We start from the raw sequence: 20,306 nt of genomic DNA, 5'->3' as shown, positions 1-20,306 counted from the left end.
CAGGACATAAAACGGCATCGTTGGATGTAATCTCTGTTTTGCAGTTGAACAAATGACAGAGCTGTTGTTTTGCTTACTAGCATCAAGTCTGTATTTTTTTCTTCTCCACAGCTGAGAGGTTCCCTCAGGGCTTTTACCCCCAAAAGAGCATCTTTGCGAAGCCGGTCTCTCGTGGGGCTTGGAGATGTGGCAGCCTATGCGTGGGGGCAGGCGCGCTGCGCGCTCGGGCTGCAGGGGCCGGCGCTGGAGGGGACACGGCTGGCCGAGAGCCCGGTGAGTGCGCCCCGCCAGCCCCGCAGGACTGTGCTCCGGCCACAGCAGGACTGGGGTTGGCACTCCACACCCCGCACGGCACTGGACTTGCACTCACCGTCCCAGAAGCTTTGGTTTCTCCTGCTCCTGCACCCTTAGCTCCTTAGACCCCGAGAACGACCCTAGAGGGTCGGCAAGAGGGACACCCCCTGCTCTGTCCCTTCTTCACTTGAGTGTTGTCACCTGAGACCCAAATTGAACAAATCCAGGCAGCTGTGAGCACTCTGGGCTCACACTTCACCGCTGGTGTGCAAGTGTCCCTGTGCACTGCAGGGCCAGTCCTGTGTCCTCACGACCTGGGCGCTTGCAGGGCTGCCCTCCTTAGCATGCCCTTTCCCATAGATGACTGCCCTGAAGCCCACTCAACGGTCCTTCATAACCCTTAGGTGCACATGCCTGTGTGTGTCATGTGAGTGAGGGGCAGGTGCACATGCCTGTATGTGTCCTTGAGTAAGGGGCAGGTGCGCACACCTGTGTGTGACATCCAGGCCCGGCACCCTGACCCCGGGGCCCCGTGAGTTCTCTAACAAAGCGCGTGCCCTCTGAAGCCGGGATGTGAATGGCTCCCGCTGAGGAGGAAGAGGACGATGGGACCCTGAGGGCGCTGACGGCCTGACTTCTTCCCCACAGAGCTGCTCCCTGGATGAGTTTGCGGCGCTGCTGGATGAGCTCCTGTGGAGGCTCGACGGCTTGTCCGACTGCCCACCGCGCACGCCCTTGGGACGCCGAGACGCTGCTGCGGCTGGAGCAGGAGGAGGGCCCTTGGTGGGAGCGTCTGATGGAGACTGAGCTGCTGGGGTGAGCAGATGATGATTTATTCTTATCCATCTCTTTATTCTTTAAGTCGGAAAGGAAGCCTGAAGCGGTTGCCATTCCAAACCCTGGGGTCCGCTGGCATAAATATTCCGTGAGGGAGGGCGGTGCTCGGGCTGCAGGGAAGAGCCGCTTAGTGATGTGAACTGTCTGACGTGGCTTCCAGCCCAACTTGGTTACGGAAATGTCCACCTGCTCCCTCACTTCCAATTAAAACGGGCATCAGCAAGGAGACTGGGGACTGAGGACTCTCACGGAGCATGACCAGGACCCCGGGATGGCAGCCACGCGTGGCCAAAGGATCACTGGTTCGATTCCCAGTCAGGGCACAGGCCTGAGCTGCCGGCCAGGTCCCCGATTGGGGGTGTGTGAGATGCAACCACGCAGTGATGTTTCTCTCCCTCTCTTCCTCCCTTTTTCTCTCTCTAAAAATAAATAACCAAATCTTTAAACAAAACAAACAAAAATAACAGCTGAATGTGATGGGGAAAGTGAGTATAATACGTGTGCGAAGTAACGATGAGAAGAGGGAGAGAACGGGAAGGAAGTAAAATGAACCACATACACGACTGGAAGCAAGCCCGGCTGCCCGTGCGTGCCCTCCTGCGCCCGCTGCCGTGCGCGTGACGGAGGCGCCAGCAGCCGGCCCAAAGCGCCTGCGCCCGGGATGTCCGGGTGAAACCACCAACCTGCTGAGGGACAGGGCATTCCAGCCGCTGCTCCAGAGCAGAGACGGAGAAAACGCTGCCAACTGTGCCCTTGTGGACTAGAGCGATATATTCATACCAAAGTGGCCAAAAATATCCCAAATATAAACAGACAAACTATCACGTGCCAGTCTTATTGATTTTAATACCCCCAAAAAAACCAAAAAACCCTCTCCATTCCCATGCTGGGACATGGAACCCAGCCTCAGAGTGAAAGAACCGCGTGCCGTGGTCACGAGTGTTGAGTCAGGAACAGAAATGTTTTACTGTCAGAAAACAGATGCGTTACTTTCGCCCAGAATGGAGGCGACCCCGGTCGGGTGTCTTCCATGACTGTGTTTGATAAATTCAACATCTAATTTTTAAAACCAACCCTAATAAAAAAGACATTGAAGTGATTAAAAGCTAAGGCCACCTCTCAGGGTAAAAGCCAGTGCTGTGTCTAACAGTCCAAGGAGGCGCCGTCTGGTGACACTTTCAGGGACGCATGTCACCTCGCTCCAGGGAGCACCCCCTGCACTCTCCAGGGTGGCTGCCAGTCTGTCAGCGCACACCGCACGGGCCACTGCGGGCCGTGGCATGGACACGCGTGTGGACGCCGAGACCCGTTTCCCGGGCGGTGGCCGTGCCCTCGCCGGGGACGGAGAGAAGCAGCTGCTGGGATGGGAGCACGCAGGGCAGTGGGGAGAGCGGGGCTCGTGGCGCGGAGCGGGCGTGGTTCTGCGCGAGGACGTAGGGCGGCCGGTGAGCCGCGCCTGCCACGTGGCTGTGCGTTCGACATCATTTCCAGTGGAGAGCTTTTAAAAAGGAGCCGTTGTGCATCTCAAGCAGAAAGACGACAAAGTGACGGTCCCACCTGGGGGACATGGTTCACGTGAACTGGTCGCGGGTCTCTTCTCAGCTCGTCTGTGTGTCTGTCCGGGAACATCTTCCTGACGCACGTCACGAATAAGCTAATTAACTTTACTGCAGCTGTTTACCGTGACTTACAAAGGCCGTGTTAGAGATGGAACTCACCAGACAGAAATATGGAAGCGGACGGCCGAGCTCGAGTTTCTCGGCTTTCACGGATCCTGTCACGTCTGCTAAGGACAGCGTCCCAGGAAGGAGCGTTTCCGCGGCTCCTGATTCGTCCCCTCCCGGCAGACGGGGCTCCGGCAACGCTGAAAGCTTCCTGTCAATCCCTTTGTTTCCACGTGGGCTGGGGTGGCTCTCACGGCGGCGCCGCAATGCTGGCCAGGGCTCCCGCGTTCCTCGGAGACAGGCTGACTGACTCGAACCAAGGGCGCCGGCTTCTGAGACACGCAGCTGTCCCTTCCGGCTGCTTCTGGGAGGCGTTTCTGTCCCAGCCGAGAGGCTTACAAACTATAATCATTCCCCGATAATAAGGACAATGTGGTGTTAGCGTGCGGAGGCCGCTGGAAGAACACCCCACACGGGAACGCACTGTCACACAATTCTGGGGTCCCCCACCCCCTGGAGACGGGGGGTGCTGCTCCAGGCCCCCCACTTCTCACAGTCCTGGGCTGCGGCAGCGTCACCCTGAGTTTTACATGGCACAGCGCCCTGGGCGCATCCCTCTGTCCGAGGGCGCCCTGTAACCCTGTATACGGACACAGTCACGCTGGCTGGGTGCCCACCCCCAGGGCCCCGTCTGAATTTCTTCCTCTGAAAACCAGGTCTCAGGCGCAGGTCTTGGGGGGACGCACCCCAACCCATGACGGGTGCATTTAAGCAGCTGTAGAGATTTAAAGACAGGGTTCTATCATTTTTTAATTTATCCCAATGTTTTAAGAAATGAAATTCCACTGGTCAGACAAAAGCGAAGCAAAATACTCAGAAAACTTCACAAACTCTATTTTTTTGCTCTGTGTAGGGGATCGGTCAGGAACATGACCTTCGAAAGGTCTCCGCCACACCCAGCGCCCTGCGGAGGGCACCCCACTCCCCTTCCAAATCTGTGGGCGACAAGACCAGACGTTCCCATCGCTGCTGGCCAGTGTGTCCCGGTGAGAGAGCTCTTCCGTCTTTCCTCCTCAGGCGTCGTGGAGCCATGCTGGCCCGGGCTGCGCGGAGGTGCTCGCAACACGTGTCTCCTCCACACATGCAAGCGTCTGGGCGGCCGTCGACGTGACCCCCAGCAAGAGCCGAGGGTCCGAGAAGGTACTGCTGTGTCAGCTCACACACGGTGGGCGCGGGGCGTCCCTCCACCCGAGCTCCGGCGGGCCCCTCGCCCGTCGCCCCAGAGCAGCCGGGGGCGGGCCGCGTCGGCACGAGCCTGCCTTCCTGTCTCGGGAACCAGAGACTAGAATCCCACGTGCGCGTCTCTGTTCTGCCTAGTGAGTCTGGTCGGCAGCGCGGCGCAGAAATCTAATAAAGGCAATGAAACGGGCCAGGATGGGATTCTGTAATGAAGTCCTCGCTCTGCGAGGCTCGCAATTGAATCTTGCCAGATTAATAGCTCTCGTGTTTCCTGACTTTCTAATTCAATATAAAATGGTTATTTGAACTGAACCTCTGAGGCCAGTGAGGCTGTGTTTAAAAACCTGCGGGCTCAGATCAGAGTCTGCTGAGGAGGGGACTGAATTTGCAGCACACGCTCATATTTTGGGGTTCAAAGTAGCTTCAGAGCGCCTGGATGAGCTGTGAAAGCAGGTGGGAGGGCAGGCGGTCACTCCGGAGCCCCCCGGGGTCGGGCTGCTGGTGGGGCCGGGGCCCCAGGGGGGTCAGGGTCATCCCGGGTCACACGGAACCCGGGCCCGGCCATGGGGACCTACCTGCTGGGCAGCGGGTCGTGAGGATCAGTGCTGGTCCCCGTAAGGCGCGCGGCACGGGCCAGCAGCTCGGCGCTGGGCTGACCGGAGCACATACGTTCGTCTCTGTGCACGCGGCTGTATCTGGGAACACAGAGAGGCGCCCTCTGGGGGTCAAGTGCATGATTGACAGGCTAATTTATTCGGGAGACGTGGCCCCATTTTACGTGAAACTCCTGGAAGCGGCCGTGAGGATACAGCAGGTCCCAGCCCCGGCACTTGTTGAGTGTCGTGTCTTCCAGCCTCTGCGGGGTCCTGAGGCCACATGGGAGGTGACACATCACTACTCGGTCAAGTCCGCAGACCCGTCGCCACCCTGCAGGGACTAGGCTCTGCCAGTGGCGTGAGCAGGTGACGTGCCTCTCAGAACCAGAGGGTCACCGATGCCAGGCTGTTTCCGCGGCGAGCGGGCCCCTGCAGGGAAGGACAGGCCTTTGTCCTCTGGTGACGTGGCCCATGTGTCAGGATCGAATCACGCTGGAGCAGGCAGGGCCCGAAATCCAATCATGGGCCATGTTCCTCATTCAACTGTTTCCTCCCGTCCGGGATAAATTTAATTTCCCCTCCTCCTCACGCAGCTCCCTGGTAAAATCTAATCACCGTCTCGTTTTAATCAGAGTAATTAAGCCATGATGGACGAGACCCCAACAGGACGTGCGTTTGCTGGACGGGGCTCAAGTGGGCAAATGGTGGCTGGGTTGGCGGCAGGGCTGGCTTTTCCGACTGAGCTGGTGAGGGGCAGGGTCGTGCCCCCGGCCCCCAAATGTGTCACGTCTGCTCTGACCCCTGGGCCACTGTGAAAGTTGCCCACCATCCTCCCACTTTCTCGGGTGCGAAGGACACCTTGAACTCAGCCGCAGCCGTCTCTGTGTCTGTTTTCAGAAATTAAGGGAAAGTATTTATGAGCTACGTCCTGCAATGAATTTATCCAGAGGAAGCACATCATTTCCAATCAGCTTACTTACGGTTTGGAAATGGCGTCTGACTTCCTTTCCAGATGGCGGCTGAGTTCGCCAGGCACCTCCACCCCTTGGTGTGCGGTCCTGGCCATGCCAACGGGTGTGCTAGGCCGGGGCCACCCCGGGCTTGGTGGCGCTACACACGCGCGAGGCTCTGCATGACGTGTGCACCTGCCCCCCAGCTCTGACCCCCTGGGCGTGTTCAGCAGGGCTGCCAAGCCTCCCACCGAAGAAGGGATGTGTGCCCTCTGCACACGGAGCTTCTGCTGCCTCCAAAGCTCTGCCCAGAGAGCAGGACTCGGGGCCAGTCCCCCGGAGGCCACCTCGTGCTCTCTCCCTCTGTCACACACACACACACACACACACACACATGCACCTTTGGGACGACTCCCAAGGGAAGACCAGTCAGTCCCTCCCTCCGAGCCCCTGGGTCATGGAGGGCAGAGGCACCTGTGTGCGTGTGATCATGTCTTGCGTCCCGTTGTTCCCTTAGTGACTGGCTCTGGGCAGACAGGACCTTGGTCCCCGTCGTTGCTTCTGCTTCCGGGCTCCAGTCCTTCCTGAGATGTCGCAGAAACCCGACTATCTGCCCCGCTGAGCGCCAGGCCAGGGCCGAGGGCCCAGCTACAGCGGGGAGCAGCGCAGACCTGGTCGGCTTCTGGGAAGGAAATAAAGCTGTCACTCCCCTTCCAGAAAGGACTGGACGCCGGCAGCACCGGGCGGGGGCACGGTGGCGGTGCATCTCGGTGACAAACGCGGGCTGCTCCCTCGTCCTCAGAGGCGACGGGCTTTGAGCAGCGCGAGCGGAAAGCCTCGGTCCTGCAGACCAGCGCGGGCGGCCGGCGGCCGGGGGCCGGGGCGCAGTTCCCTGGCCCAGGCGCGCTCCGCGTCCCAGGCCCCTGTGGGTGTCCTAGGACCTTCCCATTTCTGCCGTGGTGGCGTTCACGGCACGTCCTGTGCTTGAAGGAAGAAGAAACGAGGGTTCCGAAAGGCTGGGAATTTCCCCCAAGTCCATGTCCTCTCACCGTAAAGGACGCAACGATCTACCCAACAGCTCAAGCCTGACACCAGGGTTCATCCCAGGCACCCCACCTCCGTCAGCCCCCGGAGCCCCCTCTGGAGGTTATGACTGTCCCTGCGGCCCCCCACCCTGCTTCTGCCCCCTGGTGTACCCCACCCCAGACACTGCACGGAGGAAGCAGCGCGTGTCCCACCTTCCTGTCTGGGTGGTCACTGGGAGCACAGCACCGACCTGCGCGATTGGACGTACGTGGAAAACAGAGCTTCCAGGAGCGGAAAGCGCAGGCTTGTCACGCCCGTCCTGTCCCCGCGTGTAAGGGAGAGCACGCGGTGTCTGTTCTTCTCTCTCTGACCCGTTTCACTAACAAATGCCCTTGAGGTCCGCCGAGGTTGTCGCAAGAGGCAGGACGCCACCCTTTCTCCCGGCCACGCAGCCTTCCCTTGCATGAGCATGCATGTGTCCACGGCCTCTCGGGCCACTTCCACGTCTCAGGTCACCGACCACGCCGCAGTGCGCGCAGGGCGCAGACTGCTTCTCCAGGCAGTGATGTCACTTCCCGCAGATAGTTGCCCAGAAGTGGGGGGCCCGGCGGCCCCCATACTGCTTCCACAGTGGCCGCACCAATTCACACTCCTGAAAAGACGTTCCCTTTCCTCCACACCCTCACCGACACTGATTTCTTTTTGAGAGCGGCCATCCTGACAGGTGTGCGGGGGACATCTCATTGTTTTGATCTGCATCTCCCTGAAGGTTAGTGACACTGAGCATCTTGTCATGTATGTCCTCTCTGGAGAGATGTCGATTCTGGTCTTCTCCCCAGCCGGTGATGGGGAGCTTGGTAGAGCTCCCCGGTGCAGCCGTCGGGTCCTGGACTTGGGTTTGTTGGGAGGTTTGTGGTTACTGCCTCAGTCTCCCTACTAGTCACCGGTCTGCTCAGATTTCCTGTTTCATCATGATCTAGTCTTGGTAGATCGTGCGCTTTTAGGAATCCAATAATTTCTTCTGGGTCGTCCAATTGGTTGGCATAGAACTTCACGGTACGTAGTCTCTGACGGTCCTTTGTATTTCTGCGCCATCCGTGGTAACATCTCCTCTTCCATTTCTGATTTTGTTTATTTGAGTCCGATGTCTTTTCCCTTGTTGAGTCTCCCTAAGGGTTTGTCCATTTTGTTTATATTTTCAAAGAACCAGTTTTCATTTCCTTTGATCTTCTCCATCGCCTCTTGGTCTGTATTCCATTTATTTCTTCTCTAATGTTTGTTATTTCCTTCCTTCCGCTGGCTGTGGGCTTGATTTGTTCTTCTTCTCAGGGCTCCTGGAGGCGCAACGGCAGGTCTGGGTCTGAGTCCTGTTCCCCCGCCTGGGCCTGGGGCTGCAGCCCCCCCCCCCCATGGCTGCCCTCATGCCGCCCCGTCCCTGGAGCCGTGGGTGTCCTCTGCTGCTTCTCCGCCGAGTCCTCCTCCGATCCACTGGTTATTCAGCAGCGTGTCATTTCATCCTCACAGGTTTGTGAATTTTCCAGTTTTCTTCTTGTAGTTAACTTCTGGCTTCCTGTCATTATGATTGAAATAGTTGGTTTGTGTGGTTTCAGCTTCTTAAATGTATGAAGAGTTGTTTTGTGGCTGAGCACACGATTTTTCCTGGAAAATGGGTTCTGCGCCTGCAAGGAAAACAACGTGTATTCTGTTGCTTTGGGACGGAATGTTCTGGATACATCTGTTAGGCCTCCCTGGTCTAACATCCCTTGAGGCTGGTGGCTCCTTATTGATCTTCTGTCCGGGTGCTCTACCCATGGACCCACGTGGGGTATTGAAACCCCAGCCCCTTACTGTGTCCTTGGTATTTCTCCTTCTAGGTCTGTCAATATTTGCTTTACATATTTAGGTGCCCTGTGTTGGGTGCATAACTATGGACAAGTTTTATATCCTGATTGGATTGGCCCCTGTGTCATTGCGTAACACCTCCCTTTGTCTCTCCTTGCGGTCTTTGTTTTAAAAATCTAAATTTTCTGATGTAATACAGCTGTTCCAACTTCCTTTTGATTCCCACTCACCTGGAATCCCTTTTCCCGTCCCTTCGCTCACAGCCTGGGTGGCCCTACCCCCAAAGCGGGTCTCTCGTAGGCAGCCTCGAGGTGGGTCCGGGTTGCCCCTCGGGGTCTTCCGATTGGAGACTCAGTCCGTGAGCTTCTAAAGCAGCCCCTGACGGTGCGCGCCGGTTGCCGTTTCGCTCCTGGGTTCCCGGCCGCCCTGCGCTCCCGCGCTCCGCCTCCGCGGTTTGGGGCTTTCTCTCGTGGTTGCTTGTAGCTTCTGCTTTTGCTGGCTGTGTTTGTGTTGCAGCCACGTTAGCTCACATGTCACGGCCTGTGTGTCTTCCAGTTGGAAACCCCTTAGGTTTGACCCGGGTCTGAAGGCTCGGCGATCCCCTCCCCCTCTGCACTCTGTTTGGATGTCACAAGGATTCTAATTACACTTATTTTTACCACGTGCGCCTGTAACCTTCCTACTCACGTTAGAAGTGCCTGATCTACCGCCGTGGCTGCGTACTCACCCTGGCAGTGAGAGTCCTTCTTCCCCACGTTTTCCTGCCACCGGTGAGTGCCCGCTCCTTCCAGCTTCAGGAAGTCCCTTGAACGTTCCTTGTGGGGGTGGACTAGTGGTGGTGGCCCCCTGTGGCTCCCGCTAAGGCCTGGGCGCTGACGTGCGCCTGAGCCCGACCTCCACTCGCGCCCCCCGCCGAGCCTGCCCGCCCGCCGAGGCCCCAGGAGCCCGGACCCCAGCACGTGCAGAGCGGGAAGGCCCTTTCCAACGAGACAGCGTCCTGCCTTGGCCTCCCTGCAGGAGCCGAGGAGCTGCCTCCAAGCGGAACAGGCTTGGACTTGGAGTCAGCAGTCCTGCCTTAAAGGCCATCTTGCAGGGTCTCTACAGGCGGGGCAGCCCTGATCATCACCCTGAACACCTTTGTGGGGAGCAGGCGGGCTCGGGGTGCAAGCCCTTGGTGAGTGCGGGGCCAGAGCTCAGTGTCCGGCTTGGGGCTGTCGTTCAGAGGCGGCTTCCGCAGCGGAGCTGGGCCACGTGTAGGTAAAGCGTCCAGTGCGCCACATGCCCGCAGTCCCATGCAGCAGCGACCCCTTCCCATAAGGCGGCTCTAAGCATTTGGTTAAAAAAAGAAATATTTGGTTTTAAAAAGGAACTTGAAACCAGTACGACACCAGCGCAAAGTTCTCGGTCTTCAGCGCAGACAGGGCTCCCTCACCCCTGTCATCATCTCCTCTGAGCACCTGGTCACCGACAGCAGGACAGACGGCATCAAGAGTCCCTGTGGGCCCTGCAGGGCCGGGCCCATGTGTCCTGGCCGTGTGTCTTGGCCTGGACTGGTTTCGTTGCTCATGACGTAGCTGCTGGAGTGGGGGCTGCACCCGAGGGCGCGCACAGAGGGGCATGTGGGGGGCATTTCTGTTTCTGTGGGGCTTGGGAGGGCGGGGGTGAATGGTGCGTGTTTCCAAGTCAGTAGGGCCAACTCTCTTAAAAAGCTTTCAGAGAAGGGAAGGCAGGGAGAAAGAGAGGAGAGAAACATCGATGTGTGGTGGCCTCTCACATGCTCCCAGCTGGGGGCCTGACCCACAACCCAGACATGCGCCCTGACTGGGAATCGAACCGGTGACCCTTCGGCTTGGAGGCCGGCGCTCAATCCACTGAGCCACAGCAGCCAGGGCTCAACTGACTCTTAGTAAAACCCTCAGCAAATGCTTGCCTTCCGCCGGCTCGGCTTCTCCCTGCAGGCACACCTGTGACCAAGTTCGCTTAGTGTATTAGGTGCGGGAAGAGGTGAGCAGCAGGAGCAAAAGAGAACAATTGGGACCACGTGCTGCAGTAGAAGTCACAGGAATATGGTCTCTCTCTCAAAATACCCCGCCGTACGGGGCCTGCAGGGAGGACACCCCGGGGGGGCAGGACATGATGGGAGGCGGGAGGTCTCATCGCACTACTCAGAATGGCGTGCGACTCAAACTCAGGAGCTGCTTGTTTCTGGAGTTTTCTACTTAATATTTTCAGGTCACTGTTGACTGTGGGCAACTGGAACCATGGGTGGGGGTGGAGCCACTTTATAAAGACGAGAAACACTGATGGTTGTCATCAGATGCCAGGACAGTGGTGACCGTCAGGCGGGGTCGGGGGAGAGGGTGGTGACGAGTCATGAGAGGGCTCTGGGAGACGCGGTGACACCATACGGTCACCGACAGTCTGTGGCCACGCCTCCAGCGCTGGGCTTCTGTGCGCTGATGGAAAGCCAGCACCAGCAGGGGCGGAGCAGGTGCTGACAGCCACGGCGGAAACGCCATCCCCCTGCGGCTCCGCTCTGACAGCAGCTTCAGGTCGCACGCTGCCCAGTCTCCCCAGATTCAAAAATTCCTTCTGCAAAATCGGTGTCTACCCCAACGCTGGGAACTAAAACGTTTCTAGTTTGTAAACAGTCTGATTTTCATCTGAGCTACAACCACAGTAAACAGAAAGTGACGGGCGGCCCTCCCAGTCCGGGTTCTGTTCTTTAAAGGTGGGCACCTCGGGTTTCGGATCGTGAACGGCCCGTCTGTGAAGCGGCCCTGACCGCACTCTTCCCCGGGACGCGGCGGGACTCTGTGGCCTCGAGCATCTGGAGAGGAGATGCGGAACGAAAAACTCTCAGTGCGCCTCTGCGCTCCGCTGGCTTTTACAGCCTCGCGGTTCTCTGTGCTGGTGCTCAGCCCCCGTGGCATTGAAGCGCATCTGTGGCCCACATGGCAGCTGTCATGTGTCATAAAATGCATAAAAAAGAAACTGTAAGAATAACAGACGGTAACGGGAGCAGAGAGAGGACCCCCGGACCCCCTGCTGCTGCTGGTCTCTCCGCCGTCACCTCCGGGCCTGACCTCTCGGTTTCCTCACAGAGACGCCACAGGGGACGCTGTCAGGGGTGCTGGTGGACCGCAGTCACCTCGAGCACAGCACGTCCTGCTTCAGCCTGTCACTCAGACAGCCGGGCGGCACTTCGCAGACCCGGGTCGTGGATCGTGATACCGGCGTCATCTCCCTTCTCTTACCCGCGTCAGAAATGCTCCTGGGAAAGCTCAGGAAAGCAACAGCGGCCAGGACGAAAGCGACCCCGGCTGAAGCGGAGGGGCCGGGGAGCTCTCCACCCTCCGTTCCCCCACAGCTGGCCCAGCACCCCGGCCTCCACCTGGCACCCAACTCGGGTTCAGATGCGGGTCCCCCGCCTCTCCCTCCCGGCTGCCCCGCCTCCACCACCCCCAGGACTGGATCCCCAGGATCTCTCATGGGGATTTCCACCCAGGGCACCCCCAGCCTTACGGGAATTCCACAAGCACCATCACGAAGGGCGTGTTAGGAGGGGAGGGGAGCCGGCCAGAGAGGGAAAGAGACAGACAGGACATTCACAGGAGCCAGCCATCGCCTTGGGTCACCTTTATCCCTGCACGCCTGTCCCATTTTAAGACCTTTAGGGCAAGTGACAGTCAACTGCAGCCAGACAAGAGCATCACTCTTCACAGAAAGACTGGAAACCAAGTTCATTACCGAGGCCATGAAGTCTGGTTCTGGCTTCACATCTGAAGGCCAGCGGATGGAGCTGTGCCGCAGAGGAGACAGTGGTCTCCCGCCCCCACGCCCCATAACAGGATTTCCCGCCACGATCCACACCAGCCAGTAGCACTGATCGCCTCCTAATAGGACAGGGAAGGACACACCAGCCTACGATGCAAACCCTCTCTGCACTGCGCGGGGTCACTGGCGTAGCCCTCCGCCCTCCAGCCGGGACGCCTGACCAAGTGGGATAGGGCACAGGGAAGTGTCGCCCTGGTCACAGCCCAGCGCTGGCTTTATGGGAAAGCAGCCGGGGGTTCTGGTTTAAAAAAGCAGACAGAACTGGGAAGCAGCTCTGGTGCCGGCCAGTCTGGCTGGAAATTCCCTGCTCTGCTGACGGTGCCTCCTGCTGCCCCGTCCCCGTCCCCGTCCCTGTCCCCAGGCAGGGACTGACATCGGCGGGCCACTGGCTCTCTGGTCTAACCTGCTAAGCAGCTGATGAAGTGGGAGGACTGCCTGTTCCCGTGAGGAAACTGAGGCAGCCACACACTGACTTGCTTTTCATCTGGTTCTTGATGACAGTCGCCCTCCAGCCCACTGTGGGCATCACACCCACGTGTGCAGCGAGGGTGGTTGGCCACGTGCCCCTCTTCCCATAGGTGCTCACACCCTGAAAGAGGAGAACCTCAGAGAGCTCGGAGCAGCACTTAATTGTCATGATTTATGCACTCTGCGTGCTCAGGACAGCCCCTGACATGATATCGCTCACCCCCCAGTGAGTCTGGGGGTCCGGCCGCCTCCTGCTGCAGCCGACAGGATTCTTTCCCTGGTGATCACCCTGATGACTTATAGCAACCCGGCCCCTGGGCAGCAGGGCCACGACTGTGAAGTTCACGGCCAGGTCAAGGCCTGGCAGGAGGCCCCTGGGCAGCGATGGAAACGTCTTCTGTTAAAGCCGCCCGTGGGCCTTGTCCGGCGGCCCCCGCAGAAGACAAGGGGTGAAAGGTCTTCCAAAGGGACACAGGTAGGACCGTGTCCCTGGGCTACGGCAGGTCCCCGCGTCACCCTGTCAGGAGGCGCTGCCGACCCGTCAGGACAGCTCAGCAGCCGTTCCCTGAGATGGGACAGGGTCTCTGCTCCTCGCCGCTGGCCCCGTCGGGCCCCATGGCTCCAGAGCAGCATCGGTCAGGAGCGCGAGCTCAGCCGCAGGAACAAACTCAGGGGCTCCGTGCTTGCTCCTTGGCCCTCGTGAGCTGGCTGGAGGCCCTGCTGTGTCCCCCTGCACACCAGGCCCCAGCCTAGGACCAGCTGGCAGTGACTCTGTGACAGAGGCTGACAGGCCCCCGCCCTTAGAACTGTTAGCTGGACATGATCACATCATGTCCTCTGATGGCCGAAGCAGGCCACATGACCCTGTCACAGGGCAGTGACACCTTCTGGTGCCCGGAGGAAAGAAGACCAGTGAGCACCCACCCTCGCTGGCCAGATGCCCATCAACTCGGTCCCCACCCACCGCCACCCCTCCGCTGCCACCTCCAGCCCATGGAACCCACAGCTCTGTGCCCCTGTCATGGGAGCACAGCCTGCGCCAGCCTGCCTCCTCTCCCCCACCCCCCGCACCAGGGGCCTCCCGGGGAGACTCAGGGCTGAGGCCTGAAGGTGCCCGGCCCCCAGCGACTCTCAGCTGCAGGTGGGGGGTGGAGAGGTCCTGCCCGGAGGAGACAGCATGCTCAGCCGCAATTCTCTGCAAAACAGCGCCCCGCCCTCCGCAGGGTCCCCCGAGAAGGCGGGGCATGGAGCGCTTGCTCTCTATCTGCCGCGTGCAGCCCCCTGTCTGTATGCGGACACCCGGGTAACAGGGGGTCCACTCAACGTCCTGTTGTCCTTGGGATTTCAGAGAGAGGCGACCAGAGCCCCCAGCTCCTCTCCTGCAAGACGCTTCTGTGAATCTGAGTATTTTCCTCACCTCCACTGGCAAGTTCCAGGCTCGATGTCGCGTTCTCTTCCCTGAATGTGTGCACACGGATGCACGCACGCTTGCCTACACACATGGATGCCTGCACGCACACATGTGTGCGTGAGTAAAAAAACCCTCGCTTGTCACTTAGCTGACCCACCGCGTGAGTCTTAGAAAGGCCACTCCAGTGGGGACCCAGAGGCCGGGTGGGCAGAGGACAGTCTGGAAGCAAAGGGAACAGGAAGGAAGATGGCCGTGCCCCGCAGAAGTGCGGGCGTCTGAACGAGATAGAGGCCACGGAAGCTGGGACGGTCCAGCGAGGGTCCCGGAGAGCGCTTACGCGTCTGTCTCCTGTGAAGTGAAACACGGCTTTGTGAGATCACGTGGATAAGACCAGAGGCAATAGCAGGAGTTCCGAGTCCTCCCCCCACCCACCCCGAGGAATCTCAGGCTGTTAGCGCGCAAGCCAAGAATGCGCGCGGAGGAAGCGGAGGGTCACGGCCTCGAGAGGCGCTCGCGGCTGACGGCTCTGGTTCCCGGCTCTCGGCACCTGAAGCCAGAGAGCCCGAGTCACACAGATACAAAATTCTGACAACAGAAAACAGATGCCTCCGCTTGTGGAGACAGACCATTTCCTGGGAAGGGGTCCGCGCGGGGCTTTACTGTGGTAGAGCCTACATTCCGCTCGGTTTTACGGGAGACGTTATCGGACGTCTTAGGACAAAACTGCGCACGGGCAGGGATGGGCCTGGGGACTCCTCCGCGCGGTCCTCGGCAACAGGTCCTCGCTGCCAGTCTCCTCTGGGATTCTGACTCCGGGGTGAAGCCCAGGGCCCGGGGCAGGGGGGCAGTAACACGTCCCCCACAGAGCTCCAGAGGCCAGCTCCCCTGAGACGGGAAGGGACCAGGCCTGCTCAGGGCACTTTCTGAGACGTTGGGGCTTTCCTTGAATGAGACGGGGCACCATGGGAGCGCTTCAGTGAGAGAAAGGACACATCGGGCTGGGCTGGGCTGTGTGTGCTCAGTTGGGGGAGGGACAGAAAGAAACCCGTCAGGCAGCTCTGCAGGGAGGAGGTGAGAGGGGACAGGAAGCACCGAACTGAGGCAGGTGGCCCCAAGGCTCCGGAGGGGAGTCTAGGAAAGGAAGTCAGCAGAGCGAGGGCTGGTCTAGGCCGCAGCGGAGGACAGTTGCCTGAGAGGGACATCACGCATAGGGCCCTCAGCAGCGGGGTGCAGAGCCGTGCCGGGATCTGCGTGCCTGCGGCCAGACGCAAACAGGTCCGCCACAGGAGCGGGCAGCAGTAGTGCCCGGATGGAAACGTCTCTCTGAAATTGATGGAAACCGGCTCCCCTTGGGCTTGAGGCCCCTTGGGCAGCGGCAGCCCAGGGGCGTTGTGGCCCAGGCCCAGCCCGGGTTGCGAGTGGGAGCCGTGGTGCCGGGCAGAGGGGCCCTGGGAGCGGGGACAGAGCCCGCTGTGTGCCCGCCCGGCACAGCAGGGCCCCCTCGGACGGCCTGGGTCTCCTCCAGGCCGCACCTGGACCTGAAAGCAGCTGCCCGCGCCCTCTCACTGGAGCTCTGTGGGCGTCCAGTCCCCCTGCAAGCTCACCTCCAAGGGCAGGGGTCAGTCACGCTGCCACACAGATGTCCCTGCGGGGGCGGCTGGACCCTCCCGCCCTGTCTCTCCCTCAGCTTCTCTCTTTGCCCCACGTTTGTGCCCGAGGCCAAGGCGGTGCCACGGGGAGACAGGTCCGTCTGACCACGTCCTCTCAGGCCCCGGCGAGGCCTGTCAGCATCTCCTGTTGTCACAGAGTCTCTTGGTGACGGGCTTGGCCACACCAGCCTGCGCTCCCTGGGCCTGGGGCGGCGACCTTCCAAGGAAGCCCCACGGAGGGGTCCGCGTGTGGGAGTCCGCGTGTGGGGCCCCACGCTTGCCAGGAAGCGCTGACTGCCAGGGTCCCCACAGGGCAGTGGCGTCACCCGCACTTTGCACGGCACTGGTCCTGTCACTGGTGGGTGGAGGGACAAACTGGTGAGAGCCTCGGGCCTCGGGGACCAGTGTCAGCAGGCCCCGCTGTCCCTGTGTGATGGGGCGCCGGCTGCGTCCCCCGCCACATCCCCAGGGGACTGCAGAGAGGACGGTCCGGCCTTCGCAGCCTCAGGGCTGTCGGGCCCTCGGGGGGGATGTCAGGGACCGCCCCACAATGAGCAGAGAGGGGCCTGGCCTGTGACCCGGGCTCACACTCAGGACCCCTCAGGGCCCGTGCCCAGCGGGAAGGTGTTCAGGTCGCAGCCCCCCGCCTGCCCCAGGCCACGGCTCAGGCAGGACCACAGGGCCTGAGCACTGGCTGCTGGCTCCACCCTGACCCCTGACCCCTGACCAGGTCATGCTGAGCCTGCCCCACCGAGGGGTCCCCACCCAGGGAGCGTCTGTCACACGGGCTGGGACAGGCCACCCCAGATTCCTGGGCTTCGCTGGGGGTTTAAACAACAGGACAGGAGCCTCCCAGGCGGCCGTCCAGGGGCCAGCTGGGTGGCCTGGCTCTTTGATGCAGACGTGTTGAGAAACACCTGTCAGCCCGGGACAATTAGCCTTTATTGCTTCTCATTAGGACGCATTGTCACTCAGCACAGATGTGGCCCCCTGGGCGGGATCAGGGGGCTGGACTGGGGGCTGGGCGGCTGCTCCCTGAGGCTCCCATTCCTCAGTGACCTGGGGTGGGGGGTGGGCGGCGGGGGGGCCCTCCTTCCATCCTCACAGTCCTCAGTTCCCCACACTGATCTTCTGCGGTTTCTTCAGGGAACAGCGTCAGAGCCCCCGCGTCCAGGACGCGATGCGGCCGCTGGAGGCCACACAGGCGCCCAGCTTGGGGGAGAGGCGAGGACGGCCGTGGTTCTGTGAGCTCCCGCCTCGGGCGGCTGGAGCCGCTTTGTCCCTCTTTACATGGAACGATGACGAATCCGCCGGACCTCGTGAGGACGGAGTGGGGGCTTTGTGCCGCCTCCCGGTCCCCAACCTTCCTGCCTGGATGCATTTCGGCGTCAGACCAGGAGAGAGGCCTGCGTCCAATGGGTGTGGCTCCGTGACTCCAGTCCCACGGGAGACGGGAGCAGCTGCCGCATCGGTCCAGACCCAGCGCTGTCCCCTCACGGCAGAGCCTCCCTGGAGCTGCCCCACCCCCCACACATCCCACCCTGCGCTCGAATCTGCTCTGCACGCGGCACGAGAAAGTCGAGGGCTGGGCTTGCTCCTCGGGGCGCAGGCCTCGGAACGTCGCATGCCAAGGACACACATGGGCACACGCAGAGGTACTGCCCGTCATGGGCCACCAGGGAGAGCCACTTGATGCCACATGCGATGTCTCTACACCCCCATCAGAGTGGCTGGAACAGATGCACTGATGGCCCCCCACACAGAGAGGGTCTCCTCACTGCTGGTGGGAACGGGAGACGGAGCCACCTTCCGTTCTGGGACACAGCCCTGCTGGAAGTCTCCGGTAATTCAGCACTGCCAAGAAATAAACGGGGGTCCCTCACACCCCACCCCCTGTTCCCAGACAGACCCCATGTCCAGCCCCAGGGATCCGTGCCCTTCCACACTGCTGCACACTCAGCCACAGCTGCCTGGAGAAATGCATCCCGTGCCCCCCCCAGAAGCATGTCCCCCGACCGTGCCCGTCGCTCGGCCACTGCACGCACCATTCTGAATGTTGGTTGCATAGGTCACCCCTGTCTCCCCCACCAGACCCTCCAGGGCATGGTCCGCAAGCAAATCCCCCCACCTCCGCCAGCCCCAGCCCTCAGGGTGCAGGGGGTGCTCGGCCTGCATTGAGCTGGGGGGCAGCACTGTACGGGGCCCCACTTTCCAGACACAGCTGGCCGCCGGGGTGGGCACCTGCCTCTCCTGTGACCACACCGTCACGGTGTCCTCGTCACAGGACACAGGACACAGGGGAAACTCAGAAAACAGTCAAGGAAGTCTAACGAAAGCCCCTCAGGAGACCTGCTGCCACTGGGGACATGGAGGTGTCACCGTGAAGACGGCTGGGCGGCCTCACTTTGCATACCGCCGACAGAGTCAAGGTCAGGCTGAGAATAGCATGGGCCCCAGATGAGAAAGCAGGAACCGGGAGCCGGGGCAGCTGGCATCGCTGCAGGTGGCGGGCAGGTGGCCACGGTTCCTGCCTCCTGCCACGAAGGTTTAAAATGCACCCAATCTGTTTTGGGGGGGAAAGGAAACTTCAGGGGTGTTGCTGCTCTGTATAGTGGAAGCCGAGGTCCGTGTGGGTAAAAAGGAGAGAGAACTTCCAACGGAGCGTCCCCGACTTTTCTGTGAGGGGCCAGGCAGAAAATATCCACCCTCTGTGGACCGTGCGGTCTAACACGGAGCCTGGCGCTGTGGCGTCGGGACGGGCGCAGACAGGAGGGACGGGCGCGGGGACCCCGCCTCACACACCCTGAGCGCGGCGGTGGGTGCAGACCACAGCAGCCGCCGTACGTCCAAAGCAAAGCAGACGCGCGCGCGCACCGTGGGTGGCCCGGGTCTGCACCCATCGCGGCGTGACTCCCGGCGGGTGAGGGGCCATGGAAGCGCGCAGTGGGGCGTGACGTCAGCCGTCTGGGACCCCGCGGCTGGACCCCGAGGGCATCGTGCTGTGACTCAGTCAGACCACAGAAGGCGAGCTCCATGTCATCTCTCCTGTGTGGAATCTTCTCACACACACACGACCGAACACCAAGCCCCTGGACCCAGAGAGCAGGCGGCGGCCGAAGAGGAAGGGGTGGGGGCCCAGGGGCTCGAACTTCTGGCCCTCGGCCGGGTGCCTGTGGCTAACGGCTGGGAGCAGGGAAGCTGCCTGCAGGGGAGATGCGAAGAATTCTCACCACAAGAAAAAAGGTTTTTTGCTTTTGTAAAAATCACGCCTGTGCGGGGGAGGGGGCTGCCTGAACTTAGCGGGGCCACCATGTCACTGTCCGTGGGAGTCGGCTTGTCATGCCCCTGACCCTTCACCCTCCACAGCAGTGCGGTCGATTACTTCTCAGTCAAACCAAAGACGTTTCCCACAGCAACTGTTTACCGGTCATGTTAGCGTTCACGCCCTTTTCCTGTCACTCAGCGTCCGATGGCACTGGTGTCAATGTCGTCCCTGCTCAGCCCCGTCGCTGCTCCCTCCCGGGGCGTTTCCTGGGCACGCAAGCCTGCGGCATGTTCAAGCCCGTGGGGGGGACGCAGCAACAGGCAGGGCCCAGGGTCCTGATGAACTGTCACCGGCGGGCGCAGCCATGGCCCTCCCAGCGCCCCCCGCCCCTCGCGGCCGGACCCCTCCCTGTACCCACCTCTCACCAGTCCGCTCACCCCAGGGACGTGGCCCGAGCATGGCCACCGCGCAGCGCTGCCGCCTCTGGTTCACCTTGTAAGACGGGGAGGTTCAAGCACAGCAGCTGTGGGGAGGGCAGCCCTGGGCGCTGGGCCACCTGTGGTCTCAGGACGGGAGCACTGACTGCCCCCCACACACACCCAGGGCCCATGCCTCTGGGGGGCCAACCGGGCCCCTCACGGGGGGCTGCGGGGTCTGCAGTCGGCAGGACCGGCGCCCCAGATGTGTTCTGGAACGTCAGCACCACTTCCTCAAACAAACCGGAGAGGCCCCTGAGATGAAAGCCAGCTGTCCCCTGTGGTTTGGTCCCAGGAAAGCCTCCAAGGACATCCAGGCCACATCCGTCTCGGGTCGGAGACCCTCCCAGGGCGCTGCTCTCTGTGGGGCCGCCAGGAAACTTTGGGACCACAGGCAGCTCTGTGTTGGGTGCTGGGGTTGATTTTGGTCAGGTCATAATCCAGGCGCGCTCACCAGCGCGTCCCTGTGGCCTGGCGTTGCCCGGGAGACGAGGGCAGAGTCCCTCCAATTACACAACCTCAGCAGAGGCACGAGATTTTAGAGACGGAAATAGGACCCCGGATCAGGACGTCCTCTGCCCCTGGCTGAGGCCCAGCGCATCCCAGCCCAGCGCAGAAGGGGGACGGGGGGCAAGGGGGGCACAGGGTCTCAGAGAGCTTCGCTCTGACAGCGGAAAGGGGAGCACCTCAGGGTTCCGGGCACCAATATGGAAGGTGGCGCTGAAACACAGGCTCTCTTTGGAGAGGAGACG

General features: G+C 60.9%; 1 protein-coding gene and 2 long non-coding RNA genes across 3 annotated transcripts in view; 2 read left to right on the top strand and 1 right to left on the bottom strand.

Moving 5' to 3' along the window:
• PKD1L1 (polycystin 1 like 1, transient receptor potential channel interacting) overlaps nucleotides 1-3,433 on the top strand; it is a 60,000-nt gene extending 56,567 nt beyond the window's left edge. Inside the window, exons 54-57 of the mRNA XM_090287764.1 lie at nucleotides 112-273; nucleotides 943-1,077; nucleotides 2,337-2,576; nucleotides 3,368-3,433. Of these exons, the coding sequence (XP_090143890.1) occupies nucleotides 112-273; nucleotides 943-1,077; nucleotides 2,337-2,576; nucleotides 3,368-3,433 (603 nt within the window). The remainder of the gene's footprint in view (nucleotides 1-111; nucleotides 274-942; nucleotides 1,078-2,336; nucleotides 2,577-3,367) is intronic.
• Nucleotides 3,434-8,015: 4,582 nt separating this feature from the next.
• On the top strand, nucleotides 8,016-8,660 carry LOC150001176 (uncharacterized). The gene is made up of 2 exons (XR_016513172.1): nucleotides 8,016-8,130; nucleotides 8,217-8,660. It is a non-coding gene; the product is annotated as an uncharacterized LOC150001176 (long non-coding RNA).
• Nucleotides 8,661-16,736: 8,076 nt separating this feature from the next.
• On the bottom strand, nucleotides 16,737-20,099 carry LOC150001175 (uncharacterized). Its single transcript, XR_016513171.1, has 2 exons — nucleotides 19,497-20,099; nucleotides 16,737-17,667 (listed from the first exon to the last, which is right to left on the bottom strand). It is a non-coding gene; the product is annotated as an uncharacterized LOC150001175 (long non-coding RNA).
• Between the last annotated feature and the right edge of the window lie 207 nt (nucleotides 20,100-20,306).

This window comes from Furipterus horrens, unplaced genomic scaffold (genome assembly GCF_987537825.1).
Source record: "Furipterus horrens unplaced genomic scaffold, mFurHor1.1.pri manual_scaffold_9, whole genome shotgun sequence".
In the NCBI taxonomy this organism is placed as follows: Eukaryota; Metazoa; Chordata; class Mammalia; order Chiroptera; family Furipteridae; genus Furipterus; species Furipterus horrens.
The sequence above is the reverse complement of the archived record's forward strand: the minus strand, read 5'-3'. Positions and strand labels throughout refer to the sequence as shown.